Below are 14484 nucleotides of genomic sequence, written 5' to 3'. Positions count from 1 at the left end.
CTTATCCTAAAAAGAGAATTTGTGAGATTGGCTACTGGGAAGAGGATTATGTAGTTTTGGTGGTAGTTGTTTCCCTCCAACTTAATTCCCTGTCACCTACTAAAGACCAGTGTATCCAAATCATTGAAGGATATGGTCCCTTCTGAATGCAAGAGACTGAAAATATGCCTCAACATGCTTTTGTGCTATTTCATCTCTATTCTAAACCATGTCATAACTTAGAGAATTGTCTTTATGTAACATTTATAATTAAGGCTCAGCTCATTTACATAAATATTATACTTCCTCATTTTCTCTGTTTCAATAGCTTATAATTTGCCTCATTATCCTTATTTCAATTATGGTGATTTCTTTTTAAAATCATGTACAACTAAGTCTGTTCTGTTATTACTTCTCCTAATACTAGATATTACCCAAGGGCCCACATTTAGCTCTGCTATTTCATTTTCCTGTACTTGTATAGAATGTATTCTTACCCTCTTCTATCATCACTTCTCCCAAATCTAAATGAATCCATCAGAGTGAAAGTGAAATGAAAGTCAAAGTCGTTCAATCGTGTCCAACTCTTTGCGACCCCAAGGACTTTACAGTCCATGGAATTCTCCAGGCCAGAATACTGAAGTGGGTAGCCTTTCCCGTCTCCAGGGATCTTCCCAACCCAGGGATCGAACTGGGGTCTCCTGCATTGCAGGTGGATTCTTTATCAACTGAGCTATTAGGGAAGCCCCAAGATGGGTATAAATGTTATAGTTTCTAGAGTATGTATTTATATGTTGAAATGAATATTATTTTATTATAAATTATTTTCCTTTTGTATCTTCTTTATATTAGAATTTGGGCATTTTATTGATTTTTTTCATCATGAGAATATATAATAATAATATTAACCATGAATTTCATTTTTGTACATAAAGGAAGTATAACAAAATATATTGCTGTAAAAGAGGGGGTGATGGGTTTGAAATGATTGAGAACCACTGCTATAGTGGCTGGAGATGATACATTAAATCCAGATGGAACTTATCGGGTTGTGTGTAGTCACTCAGGTATATCTTTCTTGCCTGGAGAATCTCCACGGATAGAGGAGCCTGGCGGGCTACAGTCCATGGGGCTGCAGAGTCAGACACAACCGAGTGACTAAGCACAGCACAGGTATATCTTATCTCTTCCAGTATATAGAAAGTTCCTTCAAAGAAAAACCCATACCTTACATTTTCTTAATTACTCTATCACATTGGCACACTTAAGAAAATATGTCTTAAAGGTGAATGGATTCTTAACTATGGTTCTCCTGACTCCAATAGGAAGAGCATCCCCAGAAGACACAAATGCTCTTTTCAGTGACTGTATTTCTGATGCTCACTTACGGTGAGTCCTCCTGCTCCATCTCAACACCAGTGGCATTCAAGGCACGAGGCCTGACATTGGCCTGAAGTCAACACTTTACAATGGAGTTTTTAAAAGCAAAATTATATATATGCCCTTATTAAATTCAAGAGAAAGAGAAAGATGCCTCTAAGAAGATAAATAAAGGAAATAGCAACATTTCAGAGTGGTCACAGCAGTCAAGAGGTACAAGAGGCTTCACAAAAATTATTGTTTTACAGATCTATCACAAGTGATGCTTGGGCTTTCCAGGTACCGCTAATGGTAAAGAATCTGCCTACCAGTGTAGAAGACATAAGAGAAGCAGGTTCAGTCCCTGGGTCGGGAAGATGCCCTGGAGGAGGGCACGGCAACCCACTTCAGTATTCCTGCCTGCAGAATCCCATGGACAGAGGAGCCTGGTGGGCTAGAGCGATGAGGTCGAAAAGAGTCGGACACAACGGAAGCAACCGAGTGTGCATGCACGCACAAGTGATGCTTGCAACGATAAACCATACAAGTGACCTTGTCTTTTAGATATAAGCATTTATTAAAAGCCAAAAATTATTTACGCACCTCTATTTCCCAGAGTGCTTTAGAGCTGGTTGCAGAAGTGGCTGATTGACGCAAGGTTGTACGAAGGAAAATGTGCTGCTTTTTCTCATATTCATCACAAGTCAGAAACTTCTCTTGTTCCGCATGGAACAAGCGAACAACATCACCCTAGAAAAAGAGGCCAAAAAAACCTGCTATCTCCTTTGCTGTATGTCTCAGGGAACTCAAACCAGGGCTCTGTGACCACCTAGAGGAGTGGGAAAGGGTAGGAGATGGGAGGGAGGTATGTATGGGGACCTATGTATCCCTATGGCTAATTCATGCTAATGCATGGCAGAAATGAAACCATTATTATAAAGCAAGTATCCTTCAATTAAAAATAAATAAATTAAAAACTATTTTCAACAAAAGTTTGAACAAAGAAATGTAAGAAGTAGGTGACTCTGCAGGTTTTTGACACTCTGGGCCCTTCTGCTAACACTTGGCTTTTAAAGATTATGTATACATTTCCAAATATAGGAGGGAAAACTCAACATGAGTTTTAAGGTTTACAGTCACATTCTAAACTTCAAACACAAAGACAACCTTCAATTCTTCCAGCAAATGTTCTACGTAACATACTTACTCCTTTTAGTACATCTTCTCGATAGGAACTGTATTTCATGAATAAAGTGATTTTCCAGCTAGTGTTGCAATTAACAGCATTCACCTATTAATGAAGAGATGTTAAGTTATAAGATTGCAGGTTCCATGAATTACTACTTCAACTAGAGGAAGGAGAAAAAAGAACAACTTTGGACAATGGGGTATGTATGTCAAAAAATATCTTCAAAGGACCATTCAAAATCTATAGGTATCTTAGTAATAATAACTCGCATAAACTGGGCTTATGCTTATGAAAACAATGAAAGAACCTATAAGATTTCTTTTTCTTCTCGTGATAAAAATCAACAAATTCACTTTCCTCCCAAACTTACCTCTTTACACCCTGGATTATCGAGTAGTTCAATGTTGCTGGCATGTAGTGGCTGTCCTGCATTCACGGGCATCAAAACAACTTTATCTCCAACAACAATCTGGAAATCAGAATTAAGTTGCAACTGAGACACTACATGGATCTGTGATGATATATTTGATGCTAAAAATAACTGTAAAGAGTCTTCATTATTGACCTAATATTTGACCTGTTTATCAAATTTTAGATCAATTCTTTTCTCTTTAAGGTAAAATACCTTCTGATAAATGACTATATAATCATGTCCCACAGGGCCTAGTGTGGATTCATAAAGCTGGTTTTGTAGATTTTTTTCTTTTGCTTGATATGTGGGATCTTAGCTCCCCGACCAGGGATCAGATCCATGCCGCTTGTGGTAGAAGCGTGGAATCTTAACCACTGGACTGCCAAGGAAGTCCCTAGATTCTTGTCTTATTGGTCTGCCATTTCAGTTAGAGCTTTCTTAATGTCAGTAATTAGGTCAGCATCCCTCCACAGAGGTCTGACGCCACATACACAGGAGCTATCAAGAATAAATGCATCTGCCACAAAACAAGAATCTGCCTAAACATTAAAACCACTTCAAGTGCAAGCAGGGAATCTTATACATTTGTATTTGCTCTAAATTAAAAACAAATCTACTATATTTGATCGTCCCCATAGTCTCAGAAATTTAATAAATGTTCTAATATCATCTGGATTCAGAAAATGAAGAATCTGGTATGACCCTGTAGGAACACGTTTATAGTTTGGGTCTTGGGCAACGGTTCGCTTTTATCTTAAATATCTAATACTAACAGTGTTCCTTAAACCTGGTGCTCATTTGTAAATAAAAATTAAAATTAATTATGGGAAAAGTGCTTTAAAGAAATAAGTCAAAGTTGATCTTTTTATTAACAATGTCTGTTTGATCTTTAAGTCTTTTTATTCATCACTCAAATTGTGGGGGAAAGAAGTTGTGCTTTTCTTAAGGATAATAGTGAACAGTTATCTTATAGTTATTAGAGTTACTTTTGTCAAGTTCCACTAGAAGATCTACTACTGTATAGTACCTTCACTCTTCTTCACAGAATTGCTCACCACTTCAGAAATGAAAACCAATACCTTCCCTTTGCATATTTCATATCAACTAAATATTAGAATAGATTAGTAGATAACTGAAAAACAAATTAGGACTGAGACAATAAAAACAGATAAAACATCTCCTCCCTGGATCTGAATCTAGACTAAGACTTAAAGGAACATAATTTCACATTTTCAATGTCAATAAATTACATACAAGAGTCTACATTCACCTACAGTACTGCTGTCACAAACTATACCTGGAGATTCAAATATGATAGAGAAGCCCTAAGCTCATTAATCGAGCAAAAGAAGATTATTCTTTGGTTTGCAGAAATTGCTTCTGTTATTTACGGGACTAGTCTCTATTCACCATCCTGCCTTTCAAGTCCATAATCAGGTGGAGGCTGCGATTCAGAAAGGACCATTACAGAAGCTCTTTATTATGTCCAGATAAAGAAAAAATCATTTAGAAACTGTGCTAAGTGAGAGGATGAGAGGGCAGAACTGGGCTATGTTTGTGTAAAACAGGGAGAGTAGGAGTATACGCATAAGAAATCATCCCAGTGGTTAACTGTGAAAAAGAGAAGTGGGAACTGGGAACATGGAAAAAAGGATTAAAAAGAGACTTCTCCCCATTTATCTTTATATTGTTTTCTGTCTTTGAATCACGAATTGGTATCTATTTTAAGCAATTAAATTATAAACAAAATAAACAAAAATCAACATGACAGATATATTTTCAATACCTCCCTCAAAAAACAAGAACATATGTTCTTGCACATGACACCAAGCCAAGTCCAAGTCTCAAAATCACGTAGAAGCTTGAGTGGTCTTCCATTCTACAGACACTGGGACTTGACACTACACTCTGCCCATACTACATCTGGTCTTCCGATTTCCTAAAGAACAGTCAGATTTGGTTCACTATCATTCCTGTCTGTATATATAAATATTAGCCAATAAGTTGCTAAATATAATGACATATTTTAGCTATATCTTTCTAATTAAAAGAATACTTCTGGTGGCACCTATGGTCAGTGCTCTAGGTCTCACTATTTTACGATAGCTTGCTGTAAGCTTTGGCTCAATCCCTATATTAGTTTTACTTCAAAACAATAGCTGTAAAGTCTTCTATAACTTTAAGAGACTAGTCATATAGCCAAAATGTCACCAACTTCAAGGATTCATAAGTGTGGTATTCATAAGGAGAATCTAACATTATCTCCCTAATTTCCAGGTCCTAGGTCTTGTTGTTGACAAATGGTTACTTTGATCACACAGGATGAATAAAACTGACAAATGAAATGGACAAGATGCTAATCATAAGATATAAAAAGAACAGTAAGAAGTGCTAGGAATAACACAAAGGTGTATAAGAAGTAGTCTCTATTCTTGAGGAATTCTTATCTGTTTAGATAACTTGGTAAATTTGGTAGTATTTTCAGAAGAGTGCAGGCATGGAGCCTGATCCACTGACAGGGAGAGATGTCCTCTAAGAAGCCATATATTTAATACAGAACTTGAGGATGACATCATTTTCTGCCATATCACATTCACCCTAGTGCACACACATTTTAAAAAACTGCAATTCCAAAAGCATTTCTGCTGATTTTATGTAACAGCCATGCAAGATTCATGCTGGGATTTTACTGAAAATAAAGAGGAACACAATACCACCAGCAGCCACCCTTCTTTTGAAGTGGCACCTGGTGTGAAAAGAACACTACAGTAGAAATCAAAACACCAGGGATCGAGTGCCACCTTCTCTGAAATTCCAAGGAGCCTAGGTTTTCAAAAGGGTGAAATCTACTTGCTATTTAAAGAGGCTCTTTCCCTAAGGGTTGTTTTTCTTTTTCTTGATTGAAAGAAGTATCTGACCTTTTCTCCCTTTTAAAATCTACTATCAAGGTAAAGAACCAATGTCTTCTTAGATCAAAGTTGAAGATGAAAAATTAACTACTCAATCAAGGGAAGATAAACAAAAATAAAGTATGTATGTACTCTGCTCAAAGCTGTCCCCAGTGACTTTCTGAGCAGCAACAAGCATGGACATCTACACAGCTCAAAGTTGAGGGAAACGTGAAACTATTTTTCTCCAAAAATTATCTACCCTGAAATTCTATAAGATATATGACAGAGATGAACTTAAACAGTAGAAACTACTGATTTTTTGAGGATATGAGCACTTTTCTCTCCAGCCTATCATCAGCCTCAGTCTTACATTAGCTTTCAGTCACTGAACATCTTTTGGGTAGTTATAACCTAAATCACAACTTAACTAATTAGTAAATAATAAAATGGAAATTTAAAAGTCTTTTAAATCTTGCAATTTCTTCCTTTTAATGTTTTTTTGAAAAATCTACAGTCTTATACAGTCATGGAAACGAATATAATTTTTATCCTGTTGTTGTGTGAAAATCGTATAAATCTTAATTATGTTGAATCGGTTCATAGTACTCTTCAGGTCTACTATATCCCTTCTACTTTTCTGTTTATTTATTATACTAATTTCTGAGAGTATGATACTGAAACTCCAACCAAAAAATCTTAATTTATCTACTTAAAAAATAATTGTAACATATAGTGGAAATAAATGTAGTTTGGTTCTGTATTTTCCAAGTCTCCAGTAAATGTTATCATACTTTCATAATTTAAAGAATTTTATTAAAAACTGCTTCAAAAAATCAATAGTAATTAAACCACTTGTTATGAAATGACAGGGTTTCCAACTGCCTTCAATAAAATACAGTATGCTTGTATTTTAGAAAAATGCTACCTATTCCTAAGGAGGAAAATGAACATTATGATACAATTATTTTCATGGAAATAAAGGTCTATGGATATGCTTATGCTTTCACAGCAACCTTAATTACACACAAAAGCTACAGTGGTGAGCAAAAACAGTGAGCTATTTCAGCAAAAAGCAATGTGTAAGGTTGTTTTAGCCATGCTTTATGGAGCACATCTATATAAGGAGGATCTCTATTTTGCACATAACAATTATACTATCCACTTTAACCAAGATGGAGTGCTTGGGTGGTAGGTTGTTCCCCATCCTGCAATCCAGTTCAACTAATTATTTGAAATAGTTCATTACAGTCAACTCTCTTTGATCCTGTAAAGACACTTGGGAGTAGGGAAAGGAATATAAGATGAAAAATTAGATAGGATGAATTAATAAAACCATCCTTATTATAGCTTATTGACAAGGACCATTTGGAGCTTACTGTTCGTCATTCCGTCATGCCCAACTCTTTGTGACCCCATGAACTGTAGCCCACCAGGCTCCTCGGCCTATGGGGATTCTCCAGGCAAGAATACTGGAGGGGGTTGCCACTCCCTTCTCCAGGGGATCTTCCCGACCCAGGGGTCAAACCCGGGTCTTCCACATTGAAGGTAGATTCTTTACCATCTGAACCATGAGGGAAGTCCATAAAGGCATTTGGGAGTAGGGAAAGGAATAGACAGGATGAAAAATTAGATGGCATGAATTAATAAAATCCACGCTAATCTCAAGGCCCCAATTTATCCAATGATTTCATCCCATTCCTTCAGAGCTTGAGCTCAGCTTTTGTTTGTTTTCATGCTTAATTTTCATTGACTACCTGCAAACAGGGACCCTACTCAGTGAGGGGGGCTGGAGAAGTATTTTAAAACAGGGCATCCAAAGACACAGGTTGTTCTTAAGCTGCATGACCAGTCCCTGAATAATTGAGAGTTGACTGTAATTAACCACCTACTGAAATTAAAATATATGTCATGCTCACAGCAAACATCACTTGATGCCAAAAGGAAAAAGAAAATAACTTATTTTCAAGGAATCCAAAACAAGTTTAAAGTGCATTACATTCCTGCATGCCATGCTTCTCCCAAACCTTACCGAAGGAGGATATCATCAGCTAATCTATTAACCAAATTAAACCATGAAGCTTGTAACCTGTGGAGTTGAATTTGGACTTCAAAATTCACTGGAAAAATAGATTTATTACAATATAATACATTTCTAAGACAAGAAACAGCCAATACATTTTAAAATATCGTAACAGTATTGATTGAGAAAATTGTCAGAATAATAAGACTTTAACATTGCTTTCAATTTTTAATGTTAATTTTTTAAAATCTCAACTATTTTTATTGATCACCTGACCCAATATTTGTATTCTATTTACAAAATTTATTGAGTACTTGGTGTCAACCAGAATTTATTAAGCATCTCCCATATGCCAGGACTGTCACTTGCTACTTCATCTATTACACACAAAAATATCTAACTATTGATCCTATTGAATCATCACACATAATTTTTATTTTCTCTGCTCCATAAAGCAGCAGAAAAATATTTTGCAACTACTAAAATTCATATGATACAACATATTTAAGTATTGTCATCAATGAGCCACTGCCAATCATTACATTACGCATCTCCTCATACATTACACATCTACTAAGTTGTACAGATTGTAAACAACCGGCCACTGAGCCAATAAATGACATATTGTCATGATTTGATGTGTTACTCTATTAATTCAAAGGAATAAACTCCATCTCCTAAACACAGCTTCTTCTATACAGCCACACTCCCTTCTGAATAAGGCCGAGAAGCAAACTCTGGTTTTCTCTCCCTTAAAAGTCTCAGCCAATATTTTAATGTTACTTAAATTCTTTCACAAAATTCTGGCTGGAAGATGATTTTAAATCAATCTGATCTTAGTCTTTTTATGATTCCAGAGCACAATCTGTACTATAAATAAATGCTTTCAACCTATTAAAGAAATTAATATAAAATAATATGTTGAAGCTTGAAAACTATCTTTCCTTTCTTTGCATTTTTTGGATTCTCCATTATTAAGAACTAACATCTTCAAGAATGCACGTTTTTCTCTTCATCTTAGAGCTACATACATTGTCGCCCTCGCTTCTCAGCTTCCAGAAGGGATGAATATAAAACCAAGACCCTTCATTTCCCGCAGCATCCAAGGACACGCGCATGGCATTCTTCTCCAGTAAAGCAGGTAATCTCTTGTTGACAGTCAGATACTTGTTGCTTTTTATATGCAGTAGCTGTAGGAAAAAGTTAGGGATTACTGCCTTCATTCTTTGATCTCCTCTGTTCATTACACATATGTGTTTATATTTGTATCACATACCCACATAACACGACTCAGGGGAGACAGTAAACAAAGCAGCTCCTTGCAGACTCACCATCTTTCCAAGTTGACTTTCTCTGGGTTCCTCCTCACCTCCACCCCCAGTGCTGTTTCATATGAAGTGAGCACATAAGGGAAAAAAACTAAGGACACGTCCCTGAACGATTTTCATCTACTGATAAATAATAGGATAAACCCAGGCTTTCCAAAACAGACCAGGATGTTACTCCCAACTACTGGGTTGGCCAAAATGTTTATTCAGGTTTTCATAAGACATTACAGAAAAGCCTGAGTGAACTTTTTGACCAACCCAATATATTCTTTCTCAATTCCTGCCCGGCCACAAAAGCAAACTATATTAAAGGATAACCAAGGAACTGGAATAAGGCATCAACCCACTTCATATTATTAATCACCCCTGCCTAAAACCGGCCCTCATCCCCCTGTGTGAGACCAACTGCTTGTCCTAAACAACCTCTGCCACTCCCACAAGAGGACATGATCCTGCTCCTTCTCAGATGAAGGCAGGAGCGCCTCTGCTGGGGATATTTGGATCCCATGGGCAAAACCTTTCCGAGACATTATTCTGACTAGAAAAACTGAAACAAATAACCTTCCCGTCTATTATTCCAATCGTTTCAAAAAAAATAAAGAATGGTCATTTTAACATCTACAAAATAAGAAGGAAATTATCTCAGAAATTTCCAGTGAAAACCCTCAGGGGCCAACTCCAGTGCTTTTGGAATCCACCCTGTTAAGACGGCGTGGCTCAGCCCTTAACACTTTGGGAAACATTTGCGTGTCAGATTCTAGACAAGAAACATAAGCTCTGCTTGCTGGCACTTAATATGAAGCAAGACTTGGTTAAGAGAAACTCTAGTTATGGAGGACCACCCAAGGGACATTCAGCCACAGGTAACACACAGTCTATTATGGGATTAACTTGTAACAACCAGGGAGTCGCAGACCCAGGGCTCTCCTCTTGCCCCATCAGAGAATTGCTCTGCTGGTCCCGTGCTCTGGCACTTGGCCACTGGCCAATAACAAAACATCAGGGGATGTTATTTTTTGAAACAGCTCTAAGAAACACCTCATTGTAGCGTTTATGGTAAGGAAGTTGTTAGGGCCATTGTTTACTATATTAAACAGTGTCCTCTTTATGAGAGCTTATTGGAGAAACAGTTCTCTGGTCCTCTTCCTGAGAATGTTTGTGCTTCCAAACTTCTGACTTAGTTCTTTGTACCAGCCTTCTACTAATATGTGAATATCGCAATATTTCACATGGTCTTATACCTAGACAAGCAACAAAAAGGCTTCAACTCAAAGTTTACCAGTCTTTACAACATGTTTATGATAAACATGCCTCACCTTTGACTTCAATTTATTCATGCAATCAGTATTTTCCCTTTGATCCAGTTACCTTATTTATTTCATCTTGTTATGTGAAAGGTATTTTTGAAAATGTCTTACATTCCTTTGGGAACAAGGTGGGGCATATATTAACAACTATCCAAGTAAAAAAGTAAAAGATCTAAGTGAAGCACAAGAAATAAATGCTGATGAAATAAATCAGTGTGCATACTAATTGAAATAGAAGATATAATAACTCAAGGACAGTTCTCATCTAAAAGTACAATTTGAAAACTTCCCTCCCTACAAAATGAAAAGATAAAGCTTCATATGCTACAAGTTTAGTCTCATTAATTCTAAAAGACTATTTTATTACAAGCTTTCCCCATCTTCTTCCTTTTGATTTAATAATTTGTGTAATTCATCTAGATAAGCTCATTTCTTTATGTGTACATACCGGATTTATTCATATAGAATGACGTGCTGAATATCAACTGAAAATATCACACTCTATAATTCTGACCAAAGAACAAACTATTGTAGCCCCCAGTTTTAATGCAGGTTGGCATTCCTACCAAAGGCAAATTATTGATAAACTATTCATCTCTTTTATACGAAAATAAATAGACACTTACTTGTATAACATTACTGTATTTCACAATTTCTCCCAATAGCTTCTTATTCTCTGATTCATTTTGTTTTTGTTCCAGTTCTGCAGCATGCTATAAAGTGATTATCAAATATTTACTGTGAAACCATAACAAATAGAGCACAATAGCTGACACAGAAAAAAAGGTTTATTCTAGGAACAAAGAATACAATCAAGACTAAAATAGGTGGATTACTTTAAACTTGGTGCTTAGGGAGAAGTGGGGCAGTAACTAAATATATGATTATAATGTGTGACAATTCTCTCAGTTTAATGCTGAAATGTAGCCTAAAATATATTGATATGCTCTTATGTTAGAAATTTCAGAAAAAGGACTAAGCAGTTTGGTCTTAAAAAATTATTTTCAGAAGGAATATTGCTAGAGAAGCCAAACAAATACATTTCAAAAGCTTCAAAATACAGTTTCAAGTCTAAAAGTAACAGGAATTTTAATGACAAATAAATCCTATGAAATTTACACAGAGTCCAAATCAGAAACAATAGACTTTCAATTTTTTTCTGATAGTCTTCCAAAAAAAAAAAGGGTACTCTATCAAGTAAAATATAACTGGATTTGATATTCCTGCAGAGATTCTGAATTGGTTTTCAATGTGATGTGAATATCTGAATTGGTCTGGCACACCCGGATAAATAGCAAGACATACAATACCTACACACCAGGAAATCAGTAGTCATACACTGATGAAAAAGACTTAAAAGTCCTTTCCACTTTCAGCGTGTTGCCACATCTATTCTGGATCTCAGTGTATTGCGGGAAATCACTAAGCTATGGAACAGATCTTTTGTTATTGTTGTACTTGCTCTATGTTAAGCCAGAGAGATGGAAGGCTAGTCCTTACCTGTAATTTCTTCAGCAAGGCCGCCTCTGTGTGGTTCCCTTGTTTAGCTTGCTTGGCTTTCCAATATTGCTTCTGAGCAGAATATCGGTTCATAGGGCACACCTTAAAGAGGCAGTCTGTGACAAATCAACAAACGAAAACACTGTAACTAGGGAGACCAGCATTGTTTAGATTTCCCTTATAGCTGAGTATTAGAATCCTGAATGTCTGAGTATAAATAACATTTCAACATCATCTAGCCCATACTCAGGTGAATTCTTAAATTCTACCCACAACATTTCTTTTCAAATAATTATTTAGTCTGTTAAAATACCACCTTTTTCATTAGTTTAGGGTTTTTTAAAGAAACCATAGCTAATGTGATTTACAAAGAAACCAAACCAATGTAAACATTATTAAGCACTTCTTAATTATAATGGGGTACCTGGCTTTAGAAAGTCAGGAGAACCAGATTAGGGTCTTTCTTTGCCTTATCTGACTTTGCACAATCAATTACTTATACATGGTGTGTATCTTTGACAGTCAAAAGTGATGAAAGAAGTAGAAACAATCACAGCAATCAAGCAATCACATTTCAGTCATCTATTCCCCAAGGTTACACATACCTAGGGTGAACACAGTGTGGAAATGTGAGATGCAGTATGTTATAATGATTGTACTGCATTGTTATAAGGGAAAAACAAAGCAAAACAAAAAACTAAGATTATACTCTACTACTAAATATTAAGTTAGAAAATCATAGTGGAATAATGTAGTGATATCTCTAAGTGAAAAAACAATTTTTTTCTGTTTAAAGAGGAAAATGGAAGTTTGACTGAACACTGCTTTTATTTGTTAATGATTCTGTATGTTTGTGGAATGGATTACAATCTAGAATATAGGTCAATTCCCAATATTCTATAGTAAAGGAGTATTGTTACACAAGATTCAAACATTATTTTCATTTATCTCACAAAAATTTGTAAAAATTCTATATAATAAATTAACCTTGCTTTGGCTGATGTGTTAATGTTCACATTCATTTTCATTTTTCAAATACATTTCCAAAGATACAATTCAGTCAACTCAAATGTCAATTTTAGGCACATTATTGACTATATAATAAATATATATATATGCTTGTTCTATTATTCTCTTTAAAATTAAGTATAGAATTAAATGAGGTGATCTCTTTTCTTTTTTTATATACTTTTGTTTATTCATTTATTTTTGGCTGCACTGCGTTTTTGTTGCTGCACTCTATTCCCTAGTTGTGGTGAGCAGGGACTACTCTTCACTGTTGTACACAGGCTCCTCATTACAGTGGCTTCTCTTGTGGAGCACAGGCTCTAGGCTCACAGGCTTCAGTGGCTGCAACACATGGGTTCGCTAGTTGCAGAGCACGGGCTCAGTATTTGTGTTACAGGGGTTTAGTTGTTCCGTGGCGTGTGGGATCTTCCCGGACCAGGGGTCGAACCCCTGTCCCCTGCATTGGCAGGTGGATGCCTATCCACTGCACCACCAGGGAAGTCCAAGACAATCTCTTTTCAAATCTCACTTACTTTTGGTTCTAATCGCACACATGATCAAGAAATATTACTGTAAATTACTTAAGGAAGTTTTAAACCTCAGAAGAAATAATGACTTTTTTCTATAGCTTGCAATTAGAAATAATACAAATTCTATTGATTGCTTCCCCTCTACACATATACACCTATAGAAAACATTATTAACTTCTGGTCTAAAAGTTATTGATGTGGATGAGTAAATAGTTTGTAGGTAGCAGAAAACAGACACCTTCTAACTGCTCAAAGTAGGTCGAAAGACTGTCATAATTAGAGCAGGAGACAGGAATCCTCACCAGGCACAAGTGTGTGAAACCCAAATAACTAGATTTAAAAACCGTTTTCCTTGGCAACATAGTTGATAACCCCTAGAAACTATTCCTATATATTAGTATCTACAAAGAGAATATACAAGTTTTACAAGCATGCATATGAAGGTTGTTTAGTGATATCTCCAAAAGAGTACTCCCAAAGTAATACAGCGGACTGCTCTAACTGTCCTATATTAGGCAAATAGCCAAACCCTACATTGTTTGCTGCTGCTGCTAAGTTGCTTCAGTCGTGTCCGACTCTGTGCGACCCCAGAGACGGCAGCCCACCAGGGTCCCCGTCCCTGGTATTCTCCAGGCAAGAACACTGGAGTGGGTTGCCACGTCCTTCTCCTTTCACTTTCAATGAAAGTGAAAAGTGAAAGTGAAGTCGCTCAGTCCTGTCTGACTCTTAGCGACCCCATGGACTGCAGCCTACCAGGCTCCTCCTTCCATGGGATTTTCCAGGCAAGAGTACTGGAATAGGGTGCCATTCCCTTCTCCCTACACTGTTTAGTGCAGCAAAAATACAAGTCTATATTTAAGTAGAACTCAACTCCATAATCCGCAATCTCTACTTCTGATTACCTTCATCTATGAAGAAAGAAAAAAAAAAAAATGGGTTCTCCATTACTTCAAATCCCTAG

General features: G+C 36.4%; 1 protein-coding gene across 3 annotated transcripts in view; it reads right to left on the bottom strand.

Annotated features, from left to right (window-relative positions):
- The window catches only part of ITPR2 (inositol 1,4,5-trisphosphate receptor type 2), a 591729-nt gene that overhangs the window by 454988 nt on the left and 122257 nt on the right, over positions 1–14484 (bottom strand). For all 3 annotated transcript variants that reach the window (XM_024991354.2, NM_174369.2, XM_059886107.1), the window contains 6 exon segments: positions 11986–12101; positions 11112–11198; positions 8882–9040; positions 2898–2996; positions 2546–2629; positions 1942–2088 (listed from right to left, as the gene is read on the bottom strand). In XM_024991354.2, coding sequence (XP_024847122.1) covers positions 1942–2088; positions 2546–2629; positions 2898–2996; positions 8882–9040; positions 11112–11198; positions 11986–12101 — 692 coding nt within the window.

This window comes from Bos taurus, chromosome 5, assembly GCF_002263795.3.
Source record: "Bos taurus isolate L1 Dominette 01449 registration number 42190680 breed Hereford chromosome 5, ARS-UCD2.0, whole genome shotgun sequence".
NCBI classification, from domain to species: domain Eukaryota; kingdom Metazoa; phylum Chordata; class Mammalia; order Artiodactyla; family Bovidae; genus Bos; species Bos taurus.
The sequence above is the reverse complement of the archived record's forward strand: the minus strand, read 5'-3'. Positions and strand labels throughout refer to the sequence as shown.